Source organism: Carlito syrichta, unplaced genomic scaffold (genome assembly GCF_000164805.1).
Source record: "Carlito syrichta isolate Samal-C Ts95f unplaced genomic scaffold, Tarsius_syrichta-2.0.1 Scaffold306836, whole genome shotgun sequence".
Lineage (NCBI taxonomy): Eukaryota > Metazoa > Chordata > Mammalia > Primates > Tarsiidae > Carlito > Carlito syrichta.
This window is the reverse complement of record NW_007250932.1, coordinates 146922-173429: the sequence shown is the minus strand read 5'-3', so window position 1 is coordinate 173429 and position 26508 is coordinate 146922. Positions and strand designations below refer to the sequence as shown.

General features: G+C 44.0%; 1 protein-coding gene across 1 annotated transcript; it reads right to left on the bottom strand.

The window, feature by feature from the left end:
- Positions 1 to 491: 491 nt before the first annotated feature.
- Positions 492 to 25661, bottom strand: LOC103265771 (protein inturned-like; the record flags this gene model as incomplete). Its single annotated transcript, XM_021715197.1, has 4 exons — positions 25516 to 25661; positions 14405 to 14943; positions 1954 to 2039; positions 492 to 581 (listed from the first exon to the last, which is right to left on the bottom strand). Coding segments are annotated over exons 1-4 (861 nt in total), but the record flags the coding sequence as incomplete, so codon positions are not given.
- Positions 25662 to 26508: the final 847 nt, after the last annotated feature.

Below are 26508 nucleotides of genomic sequence, written 5' to 3'. Positions count from 1 at the left end.
TCTAAAATAACAAAAAGACTGTAATAACATACACTCATAAAGGGATTCTAAAATTGTATATCCTTGAAATCCCCTTGAAATTAATGAGGAAGGCAGGGCCATGTTGGACTATAACAAACCCTCTCAACACGATAAATCTAATTCACGCAGTCAGCTCTTCTTCCATCTTCAAAACAAACTACTGTTTCTTCATTTTGGCACCAGATGTAAGTACTGGCACTTAAGAGCCACGTTGTATTAAAAAAATGTGTGTCTATTTAAGCTCAGAAGCCCACGTACTGCAGCAAGATGCTCACGCCACACAGGCAAGTTGGGTCAGAGCAGATGCATGACTCAAGCTGCATGTTTAACGAGGACGTGGTAACTGGGGTAGAATGGGCCCCAAGTATTTACATAATCAAGTCTTTCCCTCGTCTTTCTGCTAAGTGTGTGTAGCTGAATCCGCACACGTTAATTAATATAAGTACAGTGGGACTCCTCTGTGAACGTACCTTTTCGTTTTTCAAAGACAGAAGAGACATGGTGGCCCGCTGGTGACACAGGCGGTCCACAGGCTGACACTTTGTTTGGGGAAGCTGGTTCTGTTGTCAAAATCCTGCAGTTCTCCATTACCGACTGGTAAGCAGCCCCTGTCTGAGGACCACAGCCTACACCCCAGAGCACCTCACATCTCGTGGCTAACGGGGCACGAGCACACCCCACCCTGCACCGTGGCTGGCAGGCATCCGCCTGATCGCCACTACTTCAACCACCACCCATCTCTATCTGTACCTCTCGAGTCGTTCCTGGGCGTTGCTGGTCTCAGCTACCATAGCTATCTCGAGATTTCCAGTTTACATTTCCAAAGACAGCTAAATTTACAGAGCATCCTTGGTGTGTGTGTGTGTGTGTGTGTGTGTGTGTGTATACATGTAAGACTTTGAGGTATCAGAGATTCTCTTCCCCCTCCAGACCAGTCCCAAAACTCCTTCATCCTCTCACTGCCTGACAGATCTGCTAGTCTCTCTAAAGCATATCATCTTCTCCATCCCCCACAAAAAAAATTATTTCCTGACACTCATGAGAACAGAGTATTCACTGCAAGTCGTCATGGCGGGGTATTGGGAAAAGTTTTCAATTAGCAATAATCGCGCCTCAGATAAACCTCATTGGCTACAATACTGCCACTGCGCAAAGCTAGAGAACAGAGTATTCATAAGTAAAGGTATGGCACTTTCAAAACACATCTAATAAACTAAAAAATGTTACCGATGACACAAAATGTCCATGTTTAGAGTATCAGAATGGCTTATTATGAAATAAATTTATTTTCATCTATAAGGAATGAAATATAATTAAGTAGCCAAACAAAAGTTCAGGAGAAAAGCTTAACTAGATAACAAACAAACAAACAAAAAACAAAAGAAATGGTATCACTAGTTTTTTGTTTATTTAACTCATTTGTAGAGACAGGATCTCACTATGTGCCAGGCTGGTCTTAAACTCCTGGTCTCAAGCAATCCTCCCACTTAAGTCTCCCAAAGAGCTGGGATTACAGGCATGAGCCACTGTGCCCGGCTTATAATTTGTTTTTAAAATAAACAAAATCACACTTTAAAAAAAACCTTTAGAGCAATAAGTGATTTTAACAAGTCAGAGAATAGGAAACTCCACAACTATTTGAGATGACTCCCCTAGGAAGTCAATTATCACCAGCACACATGGTGGTTATGATGGCAAGCTGGTGATCCCGGGTTTGTATTACTGCTTCCCTTAGGATGAGTTTTATTTGTAAATATTTCTCACTCTTTGTAGAACAATCCCCCAAAGCTAAAATGTTTGCAAGAGCTAAAATTTCTTAGCTATCCAAGTATAAATGCAACTCACTCATTATACAATTTTCAGAATCTTATAAAACAGCTCAAGATGTATTTATTTTATGCCACATCATAAAATAGAGAAGAATGTCCACACCTGCATAGGTCCAGGAATGCAAGACAGAACTCTCTCTATGTTTTCCGAGGTTACTTCAACATCATTCACAGCAACAAGGATGTCACCTAAAAGCAAATAACAAGAAAACACAGTTGTGTGAATATCCAAACACCAGAGTGATCTGGAATTGGAACATGATAAAGCATCTGTTCAGATCTCCACAAAGTCTAGTGAAAAATGTGCCACAGCCACTCGGGGACTTGTCCAGGGCTGCACAGCTCACAAGTGGCAGAGCCATCTCCCAACTTGACTCTTCCTCTTCCATAATCCTGCCCTTCCGTAAGTCTGTGCTGTAACTCAATACAACCCGTGAATATTTAGACAGAAGAATATTCCCATTCTTGATACAACGGGAAGAATTATGAAACCCAAAGGACACACGGAGAATTTGTAGCATTAGAAAAACTGAATCTAACCACTTAGACCCACAGTGAAAAAAAATTCAGCTGCAATTTTAATTAAATCCATGAGGCGTGCTGTCATTCAGTAGGCTGTGGCATCCACTGCTGTGACTGGTCTGTGTCTGGACTCAGTTCTTGTCCTCAAAGGTCCCAAACTATATCAAAATCCACAGCATATTTTGGTAAAAATCCCCTTTTCCATGATGGCTTTTTAAAAAAATGTGTGTTTTCCAAATTTAGTAATAAAATAAAGGTCAGATAAATGAAAATTTACCTTCAGGACATAATTAAAGGTAATCTCAAAGTACCAGTGAGCTACATTAACAGGAACAGAGGTGCACCAACATTATTTTTCTCATCATTTCTAAATATACCAAAAGGAAACTGATAATTCATATTCATCCATGCATTCAACAAATATTTATTGAGCACCTACTGCTATGTCAGAGGCTGTCATAAGCACTGCAGATTGAGAATCAAACACAACAGACAAGATCTCTACTCTCATGGAGCTGAATATTCTCTAAGGAAGACGGAGGCTAAGTGCATGTACAGCCTGAGCATGCCAAATCCAAAAGTCCCAAGTGCTCCGAAACCCAAAACTGCTCGAGCGGCAACCTAACACTCAAAGGAAATGCTTGCTGGAGGGTTCTGGATTTTCTGTTTGGGATGCCCAAAAGGTAAGTATAATAAAAAATTCCAAAATTCAAAAAGATACAGAATCTGAGACATGCTGGTCCGGGGCATTTTGGATAAGGGATTCTCAGTCTGCCACAGACTCATGGTGTGGGCAAGTGCCCAACAGTCTCTCCTGTTTCTGTTCATCTTGCAGAGGCTCTGAGTGGCCTCGTTCTAGACGGTCTTCTCAAGGATGCTGGCAAAACCAACAGCCTTGCACGACAGAGGCGGTGTCTACCTCCGGAGCACAGGTCAGGTTTGTTCGCTGTAGGGTATATAATAAGGTCGGTGTTGTGCTCACCACCTGATAGTAAAGAGTTGTTCTTCCTAAGAGATCAGCCTTCCGAAGCTTGGAGTTCCCCTTCTTTAACCCACCCACGAGGGGGCATCACTGGCCCTCCTGTGGGCTGAGGAACGCATGGGACTGCTGACACTTCCCTGCTGGCCCTCCCTCCTCCCTTCCTCTCCACGACACTCTGGGGTACCGGGAAAGGAGCAAATGGCATGGGGAGCAGGAGGAGTCTCCAAGGCCACCCCGGATGGTGATGACAAGCCGCCCCGGTCCAGATGCTCAAGAGATGCGCTCCGGCGAGAATCCTGCAAGCAAGGGCCCTGGTCATCAGCTGCTCAACCATGGCAGCCAGGGCAGTGCAGGAACGCATCTCAAAAGGAAGCCCTTGCAGACTAAAACAAGTGCCCAACATCAGTTCACTTGGGTGAAAAAAAAATCATGCCCCTCTAATTCCTCTCAAATAAGAGATTAAACAAGAGTACTATATCAAATTTGTGACTGCAATTTTTTTATAAAAGGAATCATGAACATAGACTGTCCTGATGGTGTGCTCTGTTGCTCACAGTTTACGTTATCCTCAGGGCATGGAAACAGTGGAACCATTTGGAATCGGCTAAACTCCATTGGATGATCTCTCAAATGACTTTTTCCTCCAAACCCCAATGACTACGTTTCTGTAGCTGATGGCTCTAGGTAGTACCATCTGAAAGTATCAAGTCTAAAAAACCTCTAAAAGTAGGAGGCATGTATCATCATAAAAATAGACGAAAATCAATTTTAAAAGCAAATGTGGTTTAGTAGAAAACCTTCCTATTCTACAAAGAAGTGTTATGTCCACTTCTCATTTGCTCAGATATTTGTTTACCTCCAGTTTTTCCGAGCCTTCAATGAAGTGACAGAGGTGGCCAGTTTCCTGGACATCCCGCCACTGCAGCGGGCAGCCTGCACTCCAGAAAGCTCTTTCTCAGCAAGCGCACGCAAGTCATTAGCACGCTCTGTTCCATTTCTGAGGCTGCCAGGAAAGATGGGAAATGAAGTGTATGGATTGGTTTGCATTGTTAAATAAGATTAACAATTACCGATGGGTAGAAATAAGAGGAAAATTAAGAGTGTATTAAGAGACACATTCACGAGTCAAATAAAATAGGAAGAAGTGAGATGAGTGTACCACAGTGCTCAAGTCAATTCCTCAATGTGAAGCTCCTTATTTGAGAACGCCCACCAATCCCTCAGTATGTACTCAGCATCAAGCAACAAATGTGTACTGAAAAGCTACAAAAGACACCAGGGGCCATGAAAATGTACATAAGAAAGCTTGCTTACTGCTCTATTTATACTGTATACAAAATGAATATACAACTAAAAATATCTGAAACTCAATTATTACACATAAATGTAAGAAAAATCAACGATACTTATCAAAATGTGGTTGCCTTTAGGTATATGGTTTTTTTCTTTTTTGTTTAACTGCGATTTCTAGACTGTCTACAATAGACATATATTATTACTATTGCTAGAGAAAAAAATCAAAACTCGTATTTTAACCAACCCTTCCCCCTACTGTGATGAGAATAATGGCCCTCAAAGATATGCATGGCCCAGTCCCTGAAATCTGTGAACAGGCTACCTTACACAGCAAAAGGGACTTTGCAGATGCATTTAAGAGAGTGGGAGACTCTTCTGGCATACCTATGTGATCCTAATGATTATAAGGTTCTTTTTTTTTTCTTTGAGTTGGGATCTCACTCTGTCACCCAGGCTGGAGAGCAGTGGCATGCTCACAACCACCCCAGCATAAACCCACTAGGCCCTGGTGATTCTTCCACCTTAGCCTTCCAAGGAGTCACAACTACAGGTGTGTGCTACCACTCCTGGCTAATTTTTTGATTTATTATAGAGACGAGGTCTTGCCAAGTAGCCTGGGCGGGTCTCGAACCCGCAGGCTCAGGCTATCCACTCACCTCAGCCTCCCAAAGTGCTGGGATGACAGGCTGAGCCACCGAGCCCGGCCCATAAGGTTCTTTCAGGAAAGAGGCAGAAGCGTCAGTCAGAGAGGGAGACTTGGAGATGCTGTGCTGAATTTGAAGATGGAGGAAGGGACCACAAGCCAGAGGGTACAGGTGTCCTCTGACAGTTGGCCGAGGAAAGAGAATCCCCCGGAGCCCCCGAGAGGAATGCAGCCTTGGGGACACGCTGTTTTCAGTGCAGGCGGACCCATTTTGGACTTGCAAGTTACATTATTGCAAGATGATAAACCTGTCTTGTTTCACATCACTAAGTTTGTGGTAATTTGTCACAGCAGCAGTAGAAAATGAATGCACTCACCTAATAACACAAAGCAATCTTTGCTAAGCACGAACAAGGGACCACAAATGCATGCTAAAGAACAGAGATGGATCTACAAGGGGCACATGGAAATCTGTGGGGGAAGATAAATTAGTCTTGTCAGAGGGAGAATTCATGCATGGAGGGAGTGGGAAAGATGGTAGGATGAAACCAGGTTGCCAATTTAAATCGATCAACTTAAATTAAGTCAAATTTGATTTCAGGGGAAACATCATCTGGTTTTGAAACACAGTTACTAGTAGAGCCATTTTATAGTTTCAAAGCCAATGTCTGCTGCCAAAGCATTCACAGATGATTGAGAAAACCCACCACGATTTTTTTTGAGCTTCAATCTCCGTCCCTCAACTACAGTATGATGGAACTAATAAATCACATAGACTTGAGGTCTCTCTCAACTCGCCATTCTAGAAGTCCCTGAATAACTCAGGGTAGCTGAGACATTACCACTGTCATTCAGAACATTTGATAAGATGATCACTTTTCATGATGAGAGTGGATAAGAAACAATTGCGAGATTTTTTAAATTTCCCATTAAATTAGAAAATAGTAGGCTGGGCACGGTGGCTCATACCTATAATCCCAGCACTTTGAGAGGATTGCTTGAAGACAGGAGTTTGAGACCAGCCTGGGCAACATAGCAAGACCTCATCTTTACAAAACAAATAAAAAATCAGTCAGGTGAGGTGGCATGTACCTGTAGTCCCAGCTACTTGGGAGGCTGAAGCAGAAGGATCGCCTGAGCCCAGGAGGTCGAGGCTGTGGTGAGCTGTGATTGTGCAACTGCACGCTAGCCTGGGCAACAGAATGAGACTCCGACTCAAAAAAAATAGAAAAGAAAAGAAAGAAAAAGAAAACAAAAGAAGAAAGAAAAGGAAAAAATAGTATTAAAAATTGTTGATGACCCTAGCAATATGGCTATGATTTTAACAAATAATTTTTTTCTTTACCTATGTTCACACAAATGAGGTATAAAGGATTTTTATCCTTTAAATATCTCAAGTAGTAAACATTTTACATTGATAGACAGTTTTCAGAACTGTATTTTAATAGTAGAATAACAGCATAAATTTATTAAATTATAATTTAAATAACTATACCCTTGTGTTTTTATGCTTTTAACTTAAAAATTATTATTAAAAATGTTTTTACATACATACTTTTTCCTTTTTCTAATGTGAGTCAGAAAACATTTTCTGTGAAGGGCCAGATAGTAAATATTTTAGGCTCTGTGGGCCAGATGGTCTTTGTCACAACTCCTCAACTCTGCTGTTGTAGCTTGCAAGCAGCCATAGACAATAAGCAAATGAATGTGGCTGTGTTCCAACAAAAATTTATTTATGGACACGGGATATTTGGATTTCATATGTCATAAAATATGATTAAATCTTTTTGTAACCAGAATGTACAAAAGGGCTGGTGGGCCCGATGTGACTGCTGGCCGTGACTTGTTGATCTGTTTTAGATTACGTCTTAGAATAAATGTCTCAAATGGACTGACTGGATTAAATGGTGTATTGTTGTAGATTAATACTTATTTCCAAATTACGCTATGAAAGTATAAAATAACATCTTTTCCTTCTTTGCTTCAAAGAGAAATCCTTTGGCACTTTCCACACCCGTCCCAAGCAAGCGACACGTGAAAGGGCCTTGGAGTGACCGTCAGGACACGTGGGTCCCAGCACGGCTGGCCGTCTGTTTTGGGGTGCTCATCTGCAGAAGGAAATAACAGAAGCTTCCTAAAAATGCCTAAAAATGACAGCCCTGTCTTCTCAACAAACTCACTGATTCCATTTCTTTCCTTTGCTACTGGTCAATTAACAGCAGGTAAAAGTGTGGTGTGAAAGGGGAGGATGTGAAAGCGGAGAAACAAACATGGTGCAAGCAATTTCCATGAGAAAACTGAACGGGTCCGTGCAGTCCAGATGATAAAATGAAAGCCATTAGAGAATAAAAGCATACATTAAGTATTCATAAAAACGAAGCCTACAGTTTAAAAAGCACTTCAAATATTTTAACGGGAAACAACCAAAATGTCCATTAAAAGTGAAATGATAAAAATTGTGTACAACATGTCAAAATCAATAAAATATAGGGACTTAGAATCTCTGAGGAAAAAGGTTTATTTGAGAATATATATTAAAACCAGACTGCAGTTTGGGGTACACACGCAGACTAGGGTGGTCTTCAGTATATCTGAAGAACAAAAGAAAAGGTTTCGGTTTTACTGGGAAGGGGAAATGCTGAGTCAAACATTCTGAAAGAAGGTTCATCAGCTTAGCCGGGCTTGGTGGCTCAGCCTGTAATCCCACACCTTGGGAGGCTGAGGTGAGTGGATTGCCTGAGCTCGCGGGTTCAAGGCCTGCCTGGGCAACTTGGCGAGACCTCATCTCTACAATAAATCAAAGAAAAAAACTAGCCGGGCGTGGTAGTGCGCGACTGTAGTTCCAGCTACTTGAAAGGCTGAGGCGGAAGGATCGCCGGAGCACTCTAGTTGGGGCAACAGAGTGAGTCTCCAACTCCAAAAAAAAATAATAATAAAGTTCATCAGCTGAGTGAAGCCTTTCAGGAGCTGGCGAGCTCTGACGGGGGTGGGATGGTAGTAGGCAAAACTAGCCTGAGAGTCATGGCAGGCTGTTGGGGCCGTGACTGGGCAAAATTGGTCTTAAAACTACAGCAGGTAGTTTCAGCACTGGGCCCGCAAGACAGTCTTCCCTGGAACAGATGCTTTACGTATGTGTGTACCCCTCCACCCCCTCCTTCCTTCCTTCCTTTTTTATTTTGAGTCAGGGTCTCACTTTGTCACCCAAGCTAGAGTCAGTGGCACAATCACAGCTCACTGCAGCCTTGACCTCCTGGGTTCAGGCGATCCAACCTCCGTCTCCTGAATAGCTGGGACTACAGTTACATGCCACCATGCTTGGTTAATTTTTTGCTTGTTTGTTTTTGTTTTATGGAGAGATGAGATGTCACTATGTTGTCCAGGCTGGTCCCAAACTCCTGGGCACAAGCAGTCCTCCCACCCTGGCTCTCAAAGTGCTGGGACTGCAGGCATAAGCCACAGCACCCAGCTGTCATCTTTCAACTTAGTTTGTTGGGTATGACAGGAGTAACTCCAATTCACATAATCAATTTCCCCAATTCATACAATGGAACACTGTTCTCAGAAACATAATCATAAGCTAAAGAAAACAGACACAAGAGAATATACACTATTTTCTTCCATTCATATGAAGTTCAAGAACAGGCAAAATCAACTCCGTTGACAGACTTGTATTTTTTGGTTTGGCTTTAAGAAAGTAGAATCTATTGGGTTACATAACCTAAAAGTCTCAGGAGAGATTTAGCTTCAGTCTCAGCTGGATTCAAGTGTTTGGTTTCATTCAGGCCACGCACCAAACCATGCTGACTTCTAGATGCCCTCTGAGGGATGGTAATCGACTAGTAGGTGTCCACAGAGCCTTGTGCACGCTGAGAATGTTCTCTACCTTGATCTGGTGGCAGTTACACAAGGAATACATACGTCACCGTCACTGGATGCACATGAGGTTTGCAGACTTACGGATGGATGTTATAGTTCAATTAAAAGGATCGTTAAAAAGTAAACAAAAATCTTCAAAAATTTCAAATTTAACACACCAAGTGTGTCATACAAAACAAGTCTGTTCAGTGATCACAGGTGAGAGCATTAGAAGTTATACTTAAAAAGCTTGAAATAAAAACTTGTATTCTTCATTAGAAACAGTCTGCAAGGTAGGGGCATCTAGAACATTCATATGTGATTTCTCTCCCCCTCTTCTTTCCAATCCTTAAAAAACACCCAGTTGGCCAGGCTCGGTGGCTCAGCCTGTAATCCCAGCACTTTGCGAGACCCAGGTGAGAGCCTGTGGGTTTGAGACCAGCCTGTGTAACTTGCTGAGACTTCGTCTCTACAATAAATAAAAAAATTAGCCAGGCGTAGTAGGGAGTGCCTGTAGTTACACAGCTCCTTGGAAGGCTGAGGCTGAAGGATTGCTGGAGCCCAGTGGGTCGAGGCTGCGGTGGCCATGAGCGTGCCACTGCACTCCAGTCTGGGTGACAGAGTGAGACTCCAACTAGGGAAAACAAAACAAAAACACCCAGTTAAAATGACCAAAAATGGTCGGACTCGGTGGCTCAGCCTGTAATCCTGGTACTTTGGGAGATCGAGGTGAGTGGACTGCCTGAGCCCGTGGGTTTGAGACCAGCCCAAGCAACTTGGCAAGACCTCAATTCTACAATAAAAAAATTGTTAAAAAGACCAAAAATGAATCATTCTGAAGAAAACCATATCGCTGAGGGAATATGTAGCTTTCATGAGGTATGAAGAAGAAGAAAAGCCACTGATCTGGTCTGGGGAGTGAGGCTGGCTATGGAGCCCAGGAGCTCTCAGACTTTAAGAAAAACTGGCAAACTGTTAAGAAAAGCTCAGAAATGAAAATACCAATATACAAAAAAAGAAAAAGACGCAAGCCTTTGGCAGCAGGGACAGTAAGATGTGACCAAAAAGGCAGCAGAACCCCCAAGATCTTAGCAAAGAATTAGAACGGAGCCGATTTCTGCCATCCTGGAAGGACACATGGAGAAGGGTCCCTGGGCTGACCATCCTGGGCGGGTGCTTTAGTCAGACGAGGGCCACTTTTCGGCCAGGCAACGGCCGTCACCTAGGACATGCGGTACCAGGACAAAGTTCTCATGCTCCTCCTGCCTGATGGTTACCTCACAGGTCAACCCCAGACACGGTGTGGACTACAAAGAGAAGGGAAGCAAGTGAGAGAGTTCCACCACAGAAGCACCTTGTGGGCTTAGCCAAACCCATCATGACATCAAAAGTCCTCCCTCTCTCTCTCCCTCCCTTCCTTCTTCTTTTTTTTTTTTTCGATTCAGGGTCTCACTCTGTTGCCCAGGCTGGAGTGCAGTAGCACAATCATGGCTCACTGCAGTGCCAACTCCTGGGCTCAAAAATCCTCCTGCATCAACCCCCCAAGAAGCTGGGGCTAAAGGCATGTGCCACCACACCCAGCTAATCTTTTTTTATATTTTGTAGAGATCTCGCTATGTTGCCTCTACTGGTCTCCAGTGATCCTGGGCTCAAGCGATCTTCCCACCTCGGCCTCCCAAAGTGCTGGGACTACAGGTATGAGCCACCATGCCTGGCCACATTCTTTATTCCTAAAATATATCATTAAAAAATATGAGACCTAACCACAAAATTTAAAATGTGAAAAAGAGAGGAAACAAGCACCCATGCTGAGTGCCGCCACATTCACTAAGGCAGCTGGCTGTACTGCCATCTACCTCTAAGCACGTTCCCTGTACATATTCTGCTTACAAGGCTTATTCATTTGTTCCCTTAACAAATGTTTCTTGAGGGCTTATTGTGAGCCAAGCATTCTGCTGTGCACCAAGGATGAAATAATCATTTTACGCTGACATCTTTTCTTACCTATTAGAAGACCATAAACTTTTTTCCATTATAAACTGAATCGTGAGCCTCGTTTTTCTAATGCATGAATTCTCCTACACAGGCAGAAAAGCGCGCACACTGCGAGCGCGTCGTGCAAGGAAGTGCCACGAAGTGAACACAACCACGGAGCCACGGCACCCTCAGTCTGCCTGCCTCCTCCTCGGCTCCCTTCGCGCCACAGAGGCGGTGAGACGGCTGCTGGCATCTAGACTGGCTTTGCCAATCTGTGCCCAGCTTTTGCCAAACATTACGCTTGTGAAAAGGCCCATGCTGCTGCATGCCGCCATCGTTTATCTGCACTGCTACACAGCACTCTGTTGTGTGGTGATTACACAAACAAGGTACCCTTCCACCTGTTGGGCTGACCTCACGTGGGTTGTTTCAGTTCAGTTATTAGCCATATTACCTCTAAGAACATTCACAGAAATGCCTTTTGTTGGGGGCAGAGGCAGAAGAAAATCTGTGCAAGCGCCAGCCTGCGCGGTTCAACCTGTGTTGTCAGGGCTCAGCTGCACTGTGTGACAGGCGCCGTGTGACAAATCTTGCCCAGGTCTTGAAAATATCCTCCCGGCTGGGCTCGGTGGCTCAGCCTGTAATCCCGCGCTTTGGGAGGCCAAGGTAAGTGAATGGCCTGAGCCCGTGGGTTCGAGACCCGCCTGGGCAACTTGGCGAGACCTCATCTCTACAAGAAATCAAAAATTAGCAGGGCGTGGTAGCGCGCCTGTAATTCCAGCTACTTGGGAGGCTGAGGTGGAAGGATCGCCCGAGTCCAGCAGGTCGAGGCTGCGGTGGCTGGGAGTGGCCACTGCACTCAGTCTGGGTGACTGAGTGAGACTCCAACTCAAAAAATAAAAAAAATTTAAAAATTTAAAAAAAGAAAATATCCTCCCATGTGATCTTCCAAGAGTTTCATTCTTTTATCTTCCACAGGTAGGTGTATAATCTACTCAAAATTGACTTTTATATGTGGTGTGGAATAAGGGCCAGATTTCTTTTTCCTATATGGATATTTTGTAAAACTCTCTGTGTAGGAAGATGAGTCATGGATACATACATACAAATGCTTGCTTGGGGGAAAATACAGATACGGTGCTTTCTTGGGGGCATTCAACGTATGCTGGCTGCATGAGTGAAGGACCTCGATTTGGAAGTGCTGTTCTCTTCGCATAACCTTCAGAGGACACCACAGGCCCCTGGAGCCTTCTGCTGACAGTCAGCGAGGTCTGCTAACAAGGCCCAAGAGAGCTGGAATCCCAAGAGGGCAGCAGCTGCAGAAGCACGTCCTCTAAGGTTCACTTTTGTCTCAGAAAGACCTGGCCTAAGGGCCACTCTCACGCTAGACGGCCCGGCGGACGAGAGTGAGGATCAGGGGAACAGAAAGGACGAGGAGGCTCCTGGCCATCGTCGCCTCTACACTGGGTTTCAAGGGAAAGGGGGAAAGGAACTGCAGAGACTTGTCCATGACCTGGTCCAAGGAGGCTTTCAGGGCAGAGGCCCTGCCGGGTGGAAGAGGACGCTTGAGCTGGAACTTCTCATCCCATGTGATCCTAAAATGAATGTGGGCGAGCAGCCAGGCACAAGCAGAAACCCAGGCTCCCTTTACAGACTGAAGGACAAATCTTAGCTATCTTAGTTTCATCTGTCTGTTCACAGGAAAGCAAGCTGAGGACCAGCAAGATGTAGCACACGCAAGTTCCTGCTCCAGGGACCCCTGGCTGCACGAAGAATCAGAACATGGAGTAGCTTGAGCAACGGTCATGATGACCCCTCCCTCTGGGGCGAACCGAGCTCTGCTGCGGTTCTCACAGGGTTGGGAGGGGTTCCTCATGCAGTTACAGCCAGTGTGGGGCTAGGCCGGGAGGACCAGGAGGCTTTTCCAGTCACGTTGGGTAGCTGGGGCTGCAGCTGCATCACTGTGCATGACCCCTCCGGTGGCCTGGCCTTTCTCCCACAATGGTGACTGGGTTCCAAGAGCAAGTGTCCCCAAAGGCACCGGGCAGAAGCGGCATCACCGTTCTGATCCAACCTCTTAAGTCACCCGGCACCACCTAAGCTGCAGTCACAGGCCCACCCAAATTCAAGGATACAGACTGCCCTCTCCACGGAGGAGGAGCTGCCCATGCTGTAAGACGGGCATGTGGAGGCCCTGCGGAGACCACGCTGGACACGGACTTGGCCACCGACGCCCCCCCGCATGATTCCATGGCTTCTACTGTCAACCCCTCACACAGCACTTAGCACGGGGCAGAATGGTCTGCCCGTTTATGGCCCATCTCTTCCATACAGTGTGAGTGTCTTTCAAGAAGTAATTGGATCATTAGACTATTATTTGTATTCCTGGCACTTAGCAGATGCTCAAAAAAAAATTTGCTGGAACAATGAACAAACAAATAAAATTCAGATTTAAAGTCAAATATTTTTAAATGTTTCGTAAGTATCTATAAAAGCTTCTCATCTAAATCTCTTAAACTGGGTAAATTTTAAACACTGTCAGCTTTTAAAACTGCTCTAACTTTTACATTTCAGTAATAACGTACCCTCACATTTGATTAACATATTTTTAACTAAATAACAGGGTTGCTGCTAACTCAGACATATCTAGCAGCTTAAAATTCATCAGCAACACAAAATGCTCATCTTAATATTTATTCAGAATAACTTGTGGATTTTTTTCCCCTAAAAATGGGTGGGATATTTTATGACAAGCACCCTTAAAAGGCAATGTCTGTTTAACGCAGCTGTTGCTAAATATGCCAAATGAAACAGTTTAAAACCATTCCAAGGACTTAGTGTATTCAAGTGCAAACATACAATTTAGAAGTATTTTTATTCATAAATTATACCTTTTTTGTATCATGTTATTGGATATAGCCATTACAAACATAAATTATCACTGTATAATCAACTTATTTTTTTTCTTGTCAGCAAATATAGTCAAGATGAAGTAATATTATATAAACTCAAAACCTGAAAATTCGTTGAGCTCCTCCCTGGCCTGAATAATGCATGCGCATGGACATGGACATACACACACACTCAACACACCGAAGCGGTTGTTTTAGGAACACCTGGCCTTGCAGTCTACCACGTGTCGCCGGTTCTCTACTGCCCTTCATCTGTGGAGCCTCTCCGGAACTCTGTTTTTATCGCCTCCCTGCTAAATATGCCAAATGAAACATCTCACGGCCTGAGAATCTCTGCGGACAAGGACCACGCTCCCGCAACACTTACCGATCAGCACCTGCCCGCTCTTCATGGCAGAGCCTCCTGGCAGCAGGCCGTGGACAACAAGCCTCTCCCCATCGCCCTGCTTGCCGGCTCTTCTCCAGCTCCACTTGGTCTGATGGATGATCCCAACCAGGACTTCCAGGAGCCTGAGCTGCTCCTTGGCTTTGAAGACTGTTAGCTTCTTGGGGTTCACGTACACAGTCACGTCTTTGTACTGCTGCTGCACGATGATGCCTGTCTTCTGGCGGGACTGATGCTTGAGGATGGACACTGGCCCGTTGTCACTGCTCCTTTTCTTATTGTAGCGCTTGGGTAAGAGTCTCCTGCTTTTTAAAATCCTGGTGAACCGCTGGAGTTTGGGTCCATACTTTTTTCCTTCCTTGCCATCATCCTCTTCGATGATGATCTCGTTTTCACTGAACCGGACGTGGTTCACGGGTGGAGTCTCGGGAAGGAGGCTCTCTTCTTCGTCCTCACTCAGCTCCAGATAAAACAGCTCTCCATTGCTCTGCACGCTGTCCAGCCACTCAGGCTCAAGGTCACTGCCAAAGAGAGGAAAGGTCATCTGCACAGCAGCCAACATAAGAGAAATAGTTACGTCTCCCTGGCTGGGGGTGGGTGAGGTGTTGGAAGAAGGTGGGGGGCGAGGGAGTGAAAGTTCTCTGATTGTTTCAAACTCTTCTTCCCAGTTCCAACTGATTATGAACATCCTGCAAGGGGCTTTTTTGTAGAGCCCTGAAGAATGAAGTTGGGGGAGAGGGAATCAAAACACACAGGGAGGCTGAGGTGAGTAGATTGCCTGAGCCCGCGGGTTCGAGACCTGCCTGGGCAACTTGGAGAGACCTCATCTCTACAGTGAATCAAAAAATTAGCCGGGCGTGGTAGCCCATGCCTGTAGTTCCAGCTACTTGGAAGGCTGAGGCGGAAGGATCGCTGGAGCCCAGCAGGTCGAGGCTGCGGTGGCCAGGAGCGGCCACTGCACTCCAGTCTGGGTGACAGAGTGAGGCTCCAGCTCAAACAAATAAACAAACAAAAAAAACGCACAGTGAAAGGAAATGAATTAAAAAAGAGAGGGTCCCCTTCTGGGATCTGAGGTTTTGTCTCTAATTAACTCTACCACTATGTGGTTATTGTTCACATTAGACAATTTCACTGGATATTAATTTCTATTAGCAGTTGATTATCCCATCATATCCACAGAAGCAGGACATTTGGAAATTGTACATGAAAACATACTATTTGCATAAAAGTTATTCAGCATGGCTGTCAGGTTAGAATGAAACTAAACCCAACCAGCATTGACAGGTTTTGTTTACGTAATAAATCCTCAAAAAAAGAAACATTCACCTCATCATGAACTAAAACTTTGCTGAATACAACCATTTATAATTGTATCCAACATGGTAAAGATCATGCCTGCAGTCTCTAATTTCCATACAACTTATTTTTATGAATAATTATAGTGGGAAAAGTAAAGTACGTATTACATAATTCATCATGTGATTGCAAAAAAATGCTAACTGGGAAGTAGGCCCTGAAAAAAGCAAAACTTATTGCTATTAAAGAAATTAAATGCACCAAGGGGCAAAAATATTCATCTTAGGGCAACTGGTCTAATCACAACCTCTATCCTGTTTAATGTTATGGACAGCTCATCCTTTGGACTGCTATTCTTTAAGGCGAAACAGGTTACAGTGGAAAAACTAACATGTGGGAGTTTTTTTCAGAATCTTGAGCTGCAGTCAGTATCCTGGCCTGAAAGGCTGTAATTTGTGCTTTAATTGTTCAATCAGATAGAAGACATTTCTGTCTTTTGCACCGTTTATTAGCAACTCCAGTTTTTTTAAACTTAAAAGTCAAATGTTTCCTTCAAAATACTTTGAAAATTAGTCCCCTAATGTACCATTTTAATACCCAACTCTGAAACTAACCACTGCCCTAGTCTGTGGCTAGTCATTAACACAGAATTTTAAACAACATGCTTAAAACACCAGAACTAACGTTTCTTTGGTCCTCACTGGTTCCATGCGTGGTATGGCATCATTTTAAGGCACTAAGCATCACTTACCACAGATTATTAGCCCACATCAGTTGTTTCAACCACACCTCTCTGTGCTCAGAATCAATCTTTAAATAACTCTGCAGTTCTACTCGCAAGTGTCTAAATAACTGTCTCCACCATAAACACTGAGATAATAAAAGTACCTCCATTTTAATGATAACGATGTAAATGCCATGATTATACGTTAATTATTTATCGAGATATGTGTCAACTTAAACAATGAATAAATTTTACTTGCTTTATCATCTCATCCTTTTACTCCGGTATACCATCCGTATTAAAGATGTGTGACTCCAAAGAAAACTTTTTTTCCACTTGCTACACATGAAGACAGTTCATCTCAATCCCAAAATATGAATGTGAAACCATGTTTGGTGAGGATTGGAAGAGCCGTGCAGGTGGGGGCGGGGGTGGCATACAAGTGTGGAGCGAAGAAACTGGGCCAAGCACCGCGGCAAGTGCCAAATTACAACGACGAAAAGGTCTGTTCCTGCCCCTGCTCAGCAGGGAAGAGAACCTGAGGGGGAACTCATGACAACACACCGGGGAGGCCCCAGACTGAGGCACAGAGAGGGTTGCCCGGCCTAGCCTCGCTGGGGATGGGGGGAAGGACGGAGACTTCTCGGGGAGGCTCCAGAACTGAGTTGTAAAAGGACAAGTCGTGGGGACAGAGGTCGGGAGCATCAGGTACCCTGGGGTGTATGTGTCAGATATTCTTGGGCGTATGCATCAGACACCCTGGGGTGTGCATGTCAGGTACCCTTGGATGTATGCATCAGACGTCGACTATACAAGTAAACAGAAGGTGAGTTTGAGGTGGACGAGACTAAGGCAGAAAAGCTGGGTCTGGGGCTGTTTCAGCAGGCAAGGCAAAGATGACAACTAAGTCAAGAGGAGAAGGACAGAAAGTAGGAGAAGTAGGCAAAATATGCTTGGAAACCACCAGGACTTCGCACGTGATCAGCTGAGAAGAGAGATGGCTGGACTAAAGTTGACTGGGTTTCTAGTTGGGGACCGTACCGCCATGCACCTTTCATGCATGCACAGGCACATACACAGACTCATTTCGGCATGGATGGGCGCATAACTACACTGGGTATTTTCTCTTCCTATGTCTTTCTCTGACATGAAATCACACGAAAACCTACTGAGGGCTATTCCACCAGTTTTGACAAAGTGGAATCATTCTGTACATAAAGGTTTATACTTAGTTGTGTAATTTCTCACCTTACAATACAGTTTAGAAATTTCTAATGCCGTACATTCGTCATTTGCCTACTGATAAATGTGTGTCAGTTTCTGTTTTTCCCCTACAAAGTTATAGGAACTTTCTTATTTGTATGTTTATATACAATATAGGTCTTTACCCAAAAGACTACACCAATTCATATTTTCACTAGTAGTACATCAAATTCATGTTCTTAAAATGATAAAGAATTTTTCTGAAAGAATTAGAAACTAAAAGGAAAACAGAGAGAAAGAGACAGGGAAATGTACGTCAGAGACCCTGCACAGCACACCAACCCATTTGCTGAAAAGAAGACGAACCAAGAAATCACAAAGAGCTGGGTTTAAATTCTGCTCTTTTACAACTTTAACCTCTCTAAGATCAATCAGTTAGTTTTAAGCTTTAGTTTTCCTCTTCTTGAAGACAGATCACAGCTTCCTCCCAGTACTATTATCAATGGCAAATGAAACGATGCTGTGCCTGGCACGGTCAGTGCCAAGTACAAGTCGGTTCCCTCCCTCTCATTTTTATCAGGTTCAGCACTCTGTTTCTGCATTTTCTAACTGGCATTAAGTGAAGACGCCATTGGTGGCCTCAGTATGCCAGGTTCCAGGTTAGGTGCTGGTTCACAAGAGGCAAAACCAAGCATTGCCTTTAAGGCCCTACAGTTCAGAATTCCTGGAAGGGTCCTTATTCCTACTTCAGATCAATTCCTAGCAACCATAAGCATCAAAAGATTGGTTAATGGGTACAAAGTTTCCATTAGCAGAAATAAATTCCTGTGCTCTTCTGCACAGCAAGAAGAACTGTAGTTAGTGCTGTATTGCCTATTTCAAAATTACTGGAAGACAGGATTTTGAATGTTCTCATTACAAAGAAATGACAAATGTATGAGGTGATGGCTGTGATAAATATCCTTATTTGATCACTACACAATGTATACAGATATTAAAACATCAATCGGTACCCCATAAACATGTACCATTATTATGTGTCAATTAAAAAAGAGTATAACTGATTAGTGAGTTAAGGAAGTTTAAATAAAAACATCAACAAAAGGAAAAAACCACAAAAGCCTAACCTTTTGTTGCAACTATTTATGAGTAACAAAATTAAAGCCATTAATATATGCAGATAATCCCCGCTCCAGGAGATGGAGTGTAATCCCTCCTCCCCTTGAGTGTGGACTTGGTGACCACACTCTTCCACAGAACAGAATGTGGAGAGAGAAGAACAGTCACTTTCCAGGGAGGAGACCTGGCAGACACCACCTCACTGAACTGGGTGATCAAGGTCATGGAAAATAGGGAAGGATGGAGAAACTGTCACAGACCAGAGGAGACTAAGCAGACATGCCAGCTAGATGCAACTTGATACCCTGGACTGCATCCTGGGACACAGAAAGGACATTAATGCAAGCGTGGTGAAATCCAAACGAGGTCTAGAGTTTGGTTAATAAAACTGACCAAACTTCATTTTGACACGTGTACAGCAGTTGTGTGAGATGCTAATATCAGGGCACGGATGGGTGAAGGGTTTATGGGAACCCTGTACTATCTTTGCAACTCTTACATAAATCTAATTAAATCTAGCAGTTTAAATTCAGGCTTCTGTAATATATGGCTCATGTTTCAGCACTAATATAAAAGCTCTTTCTACATTTTCTAAGACCCTACAGTGCAAGCTGCAAAGCTCTCATTGTGTAAATGTCTTTCAATTTTCTGTCAATGGGTCATATTGTGTTTCTTCTGCTTTGCTCTAAACAGAGGAACTGCAGTTTATAATAACCTGCCTGCAAAGTGCAAGGGCACTTTAACTGGCTTCCACGTCCTAAGTGATGTGTTACACATGAGCAGAGCCCTTCTTCCCATAGAAAGTCTTGCTCATTCATAAATAAGCAAGTTTACGCACTTACATAAGCTGTAGCATAAGTAGATTAAAGAAAATGAACGTCAGATAATGCTAATATGTTTATTGATATACTCAAGACTATCTAGGCCAACACCAAAGAATTACACCTGTAATCCCAGCACTTTGGGAGGCTGAGGTGAGAGGATTCTTGGAGCCCAGAGGATTCTTGGAGACAAGCCTGGGCAATACAGTGAGACTCTGTCTCCACCAAAAAAATACATAAATAAAGCACCTTCCAGGTGTGGTGATGTGTGCCTGTAGTTCCAGTTACTCAGAAGGCTGAGGCAGAAGGACCACCTGAGCCCAGAAGGTTGAGGCAGCAGTGAGTCGTAATCATGCCACTGCACTCCAGCCTGGGCGACAGAGTTAGACCCTAACTCATAAAAAATAGTTATTTAATTTCTCAAGTCTTTATTTGCATTACTTGCCAGTATTTTCATCATTTGAAATAGGATAGGAATTTCCTTAACTACCACAAGAAAAGAGTTATAAAATTGGCACAATTCCTTGCTTATGGAAAACAGACTTTTGCCACTATTCCAAATCTGTTACACTATACTTTTCTTTCTTTTTTTTCGTAGTGGGCAAAGCACGATGCACTAACCAAAGTGGTCAACACATGTAGTTATGTGGTTCTAACAAGTACAGCAGGACAGTTCTAGGAACACAGAAAAGCCGCACACCATAAAAACAGACAAATTAATATAGATGCCATCTGGCGCTTGCTCGGGAAGCACTAGTCTGCCCAGGCTTTCCTGTGTCTTGCTTTCTGTGCTCTGTCTACCAGCGGTACCCAATTTCCTCTCCTGAAGGTCTTCTGCTTTCTAAAGGACACCGTGAGTCTTGGTGGCTACAGGCTAGGCTGGACGCTGCAGCAGTGCGAGGGTGGGGACCCTGGAAGGGCTGATGCTCTTCTTGCCTGCCACCGAGGGAATGACTGCTCAGCATGTTGGATGGAAATGAGTCCACACCTGTGCATTCACCGTACGTAATCAACTTCCACACCAGAAACATGTCTCCACTGCAACTACACGAGCAATGACCTCATTCCCCGGGCCACATTCCCCAGACTACATACATGGGACATTCCTACACACCACTAAGTCAGGGATACATCTAGCCCTGGCAGAACAAGAATCATGGACCAGTAAAGCTTTTATGACAGGGCTCTGCCATACTTTTAAAGATATCGGGTAGGATAGAGAGCTCAAGTAGCTGAAGTGCAAGTGCCCAAACAGAGGAATATACATTGCTGTAGGAGAGGACAGAGACAGGAAGAAGGATCAGAACAGCTCCCGGAAGAAGGCGGCACTTGGTGAGAACATGGATGATTCTGACAAGCAGAGACTGCAAGACAGGGTGTTCTGGACAGAGAACAAAGCATGTAAAGATGCCGGCGTGAAAGCACACAGTCATTTGAGAAGGGGGGTATATTTCAGTGTTGCCGGAAAACAGGTGGCTTAAAAGATAAGGTAGGAAAGGTGAGGGACAGAACCAAGAGAGCCTGGACAAGCAGCCTAAGGGATGTGGAAGTTATTTGGAAAGCCCCCACTTTTGAGTAGAAAAATGATTCGGAACCATGTTGCAGAAAGCAAACTCTGACAGCTGGAGGGAAGACTGGAAACAGGAGAAGCCGGAGGCCTCCAGGTCAGCCGGGAGGGGGCGCCACCGTGTGAGGGAGGAAGGAGAGAGGGGGCTCTGAGGTCAGCGCCAGGGGGAATGGAGGGACGGAGGGCAGACACCAGGAAGGAGGTCAGGAGCACCGCAGACTCACCAGACCTGGAGACTCGAGTAAGGAGACACCGATGTCGAATACGAGATGGGCAGCCTCCCAGGAGGAATGAGGAGGACGACGAGTTCTCTCCACACACACTCAAGCAGGGAGAGATGACGGCGGGGAATGGCCGTTTTCCATCATAAACCTGGTTGTATACTACGTGTCTTTTTAGTCAGTTTGATCAAAGAAAAATCAGTTTAAAGGAAAAAGGAAGTCACCGTTCAGAGCAGGAGAGGAAAAGGGAAATATTATCCTAAATTGGATGTTCATGGTACGGCATCTAACGTTGGAATGAATTACTCTGATTCTTCAAGGACTATGTTCTCATGTTACAATCCAAGAAAAAGATACATTTTGGAATTCCTGCCTACCACTAAGTTAGGGATACAATCTAACCCTGGCAGAACAAAAATCATAGACCAGCAAAACATTTTGTGACAGGGAAATGAACTACTAATATAGGCAATAACAGGGATGAAGATCAGAATAATTATGCGGAGTAAAACAAGTCAGACAAAAAGACATCCCATACTGCATCATTCTATTTTGATAAAACTCTAGGAACTGCAAACTCCTGTAGGTGACAGGAAGCAGAGAGATGGCTGAGGAAGGGCAGGGATGTCTTAGGGAGGCACGGGAAAACTTGTGAGATGACCTTGCTCATGATCTTGACGATGTACACAAGTCAATACTTATCACACTGCACACTTTAAATATGTGTATATCAGTCATACTTCAATAAAGCTGTTAAAAAAAATCCCAGAAAAAAACGTAAAGGATATGCTTCCCTTCTTTCCAGTCAGTCCTCTTGTTTTAGGCATCAGTTCCTTAGCTCTTTACAGCTAATATCTCACACAAAATTATTCTTTTCCTCTTCATCAGCCAAAGTTTTAAAACAAACATAACAACAAGAAATTTACTTTGAAAACTTAAAAATCTAAGTCATAAAATTGACAACTTCTGGCCAGCATGAACGAACCAACATTGCCAACACGAACTAACAACGGACTGGATAATTTCAGACCAAAGCAAAGAAACTCAGTACTACAGCAAGTCAATGTACGATTTCTGCTATACTAAAACTAGTCAAGGGCTTTCTCAGCCCAACCCACCCACCAGTATTATCCCTGAAGCCCCTAGGGCACATGACCATGCACCAGTTAAGACGGACAGCACCAGTCTAAAACTTTCTTATTCTTTAACAAACCTAAAAGAAACTCATGAAAAGAACTCCACCAGAAAGTGCCCCAAGCTAATTTTTCCTCAGAAATGATAAACTTGTAGATTCTGCATTGGAATCACATGCAGTTCAGTTACAAAGCAGGTATGAAACAGATAATTAACTAACTAGAACCTATAAGTTCAGGGTACTTTACATGAATCAATTTGTAGTGTAATTTTCTTAGTAAGTTTCATGAAAATCAGGGCTGTCCAACCTTCTGGCTTCTCTGGGCTGCATTGAGTAACCTTTAGGCTTCCTCGGGCTGCATTGAGTAAAGAGGAATTGTCTTGGGCCACACATAAATTACATAACAGTGTATACATGATAAGACTTCTTTTTAATATATTTTTTATCAGAAAGTTTAGAAAAGTGAGGACAATATAAAACTAGTGGGAAATTTGACTTTGTTTTTGTAAAACGAATTCATCCACGTCTGGTTCAATGGAAATGGTTCCAGTTGTTTGTGAGTTCTTAAGGTGACCATCGGAAATGTTTGTTTGAATTCTGCTCTCCATGTGTTTCATAATTGAAAACAGCTACTCACAAATGTATGTGCTGCCAAAAAGAAATGTCACAAATAAGGCATGACTGTGAACTCCAAATATAGATCTATGCACAGGGTCATAAAGAAAATAAAAGCTAAGAAACACATGATGTTAAAAGATTTTGTGGGGCCACATTACGAGGTACCCTGGGCCACATGCAGTTTATGGGCCATGGGTTGGACATGTGTAATGTTGACCACGCAATACAAGAGGCAGTACACATCTCTTTGCTGTGATGAGAAAGACGAAGGTTTGCATCCCTATGCCTTTGATCCAACAGTGGATCTGTCCAAGCTGGGAAGGCCACCACTTGCATGGGTGACTGCAGATTATGGAGGCAAACACCTAATATCCTGAGGGAGGAACAGAGCACAAGACTTCCCAGTCAGGTCAGCAAATCAACCCTATGGCTTACAAACCAAGAAGGGGCAGCCACAACATTTTAATTTTTGTAGGACTTGAAATACAGACCAGAACATTTTACAACAGGGATTTACCATATTTTTAGTAGTAAGAGGATAATAACACCTGGACATCTGGAGTGATTAGTGAGTGGCTGATGTAGAAAGCTCCATGGCCATTTTTTAAAAAACTAAAATATAATAAATATGTCTGTGTATTCTGGATCATGAAATAAGTTTGAAGCAGCAAGCTCCTCAGATTGCTCATTCCTAGGAAATAGAGTTAGCGCACTCACTTCTATCGCACCACAATCAGAATGCCCCATTAGAAATCAAGTGTCCTGAACTCCTACACTGACAACCCTCAGCTGTGTGACCACGGGCAAATTATAGAGCTTCTCTGGGCTAAAAGTGTGTGGCTCTGAAGTGTAGACAAGCCAAGGGTTGGAGTTTTACAGTCTTTGGCTTCCCATACTAAGGTTCCATGAAATCCATATTTCTTTCCTTCCAGCAGCCTTGTTTAGTAACTATGAATTTTTAAATCATTTTTAAATGACCACAACAAAAGATTACAGAAAATATTTGATATTCTTAAATTTGTTCAAATCTTCAAGAACACAAGTTGTCCTTATTAGGCCTCTAGAATGTATTAAGCGAGCTTCTCCCTGACACTTTGAAAGTCAATGGTAAAAATGTTTAACACATGATAAGTGACTATAATTGTCAAGCAACCGTTATTCCTAAAGGCACATAAATTATTTGTAACTGTACACATAAAATGTCATCCCACAATTAACTATATATGGCAGTCCGTTACTGGGTTGCTCGCTGCTTTGGCACCTAAACCTTTTCACCGTTAGTCATTCATTTCAAGCTACCACTGACTGGCTTTTCCAAAGAGTTCTTAATCCATAGCAGTAAGGGACAGATTCCTTCAAAACTGAAGTAGCATTGGATCCTGCGAGTCAAAATAAATGCTTCACGGTAATATGAAGAATAAGAAAGTGGAAATAATACCTAGATAGCTGTATTTTTAAAATTTAATCGTGACCCAAAATAGAAGACAAAAGCATGGGGATGCAAAGAAAAACACAGCAGAAATATCCAGAAATGCTGTCAGGTGGTCCTTGACAGTGAGATTATGGGTGGACAGTTTGTTATACAGCTATCACAAATGTATGTGCTGCCAAAAATAAATGTCACAAATAAGGCATGACTGTGAACTCCAAATATAGATCTATGCACAGGGTCATACAGAAAATAAAAGCTAAGAAACACATGATGTCAAAAGATTTTGTGGGGCCACATTACGAGGTATCCTGGGCCGCATGCAGTATCTTGTATCCTGGGGCCGCATAACTATTCATTTCCATAACAGGGAAGGGGGAAAAAACCTACACAACTTAAAGAGCAGTCTTATAAAAATGTGGACGGTGTCTCTCCACTTTAAACACGAATCAGGCTAAGTCGCAAAGATCACGACCCCGGAGAAGCGAGAAAACACCGCGACGGGAACAAACGGGTGTGTGGCCACCGACCCCTGTCTCCTCACACGGCAGAGAGCGCCCCTCCCCGGAAGAGGGACCCCTCCTCGCCTAAAAAACCCACAGGAGCGAAGAATGGCATCGGCATTGCTCGCGACACCACCCGCCTGAACCTGGTGCGCGCAAACCCACTTATTTTTTTTTCCGGGTCGATGTTATTTATTTATTTTGCCCCACCAGCCCCACCTGTGCACGCGGCGCCCGAGAGGCCCCTCCACCCCTTCCCCTCCCCCGGTCCCAGCGTCCATGCCACCCCCACCCCGGCCTTTGCAGACCTCAGTCGGGCCCCCGCTCGTGACAACACGCGCAACCCCCTCGTCACGGAGCCTTACACGCCCCATGCCGGCCGCGCCCACGCCGAGCAGCCCGCAGCCCACGTGCGTCTCCTCGGGGCGGGCCCCCAGTCCCTCTTCGAGACCCTTACTCAGAATCGCCGCCCGCCGAGGAACACGAGCCCGAGGCGCTGTACCGCTCTTCAGACTCGCAGTCCTCGTCTTCTTCTACCGAGGAGGGGTCTCCAGGGAGGTCGTCTGGGCTGGGACGCGAAGCGCACGAAGCCGCAGACGCCATCGCCGAGGCGCCACAGCTCCCAGGGCTCACAGTCCGCCGCAACCGCCGGCCGGGGCCGCCATGTTGGCCCCGCTCAGGACGCGCGGGGGCACGTGACCACCGATCCTGGGTTGCGATTGGCCGCAGCCCGGGTTGCCAGGGCGACGGGGAAGCGTCCCCGAGAAACCCAGGGACTGAAAGGAGCCAATGAGCTGGAAGCTGCAGGCGGGCGTCTCAGAACTGGAGTAGCTGAAATTTCCCGGCCGCGCTTTCCCAACGCTATTGCTCGCTGCGGCACAATTTTTTTTTTTTTTTTTTGAGTCGGAGTCTCACGCTGTGATGAGGGCTGGAGGAAGTAGTGGGGTCAGAAGTTTGAAGAAAGTGAAGGCAGGAAGGAAGGGAAACCGGTATTTCCATCGCATTGAGATCCAATAAAAAAGACATTACTTTTAAAATCAGAGAAGCAATCTTGTTTTAAAAAATGGAGTCACTGTAATCATTATTTTATGGTTCATGGCAAAACATATGTACTTACTTTCACCGCAATCTCAAACACTAAAAGTTATTTAGATTCCATTCCAAACTAAAAAGAGCTTCAGGCAACCTCTTTAATAAGTTAGCCTTTCCTTATTGAAAAGCAACTTACTGGAAGTAAAAAAAAAATTTTTTAAAGACATTTTGAGTTATAGCAAACAACACATTTTCTTTCTAAAAATGTTCTCTCCATTTTTTTCCTATAAGCATCTAATAATGTCACACCCTGCTTCGTAAACCTTCAGTGGCACCTCCTTAAATAGAGAATAAAGTCCAAACTGTGTAGCCTCTTTAAATTTGTTTTCTGGCCGGCTGCAGTGGCTCACACCTGTAA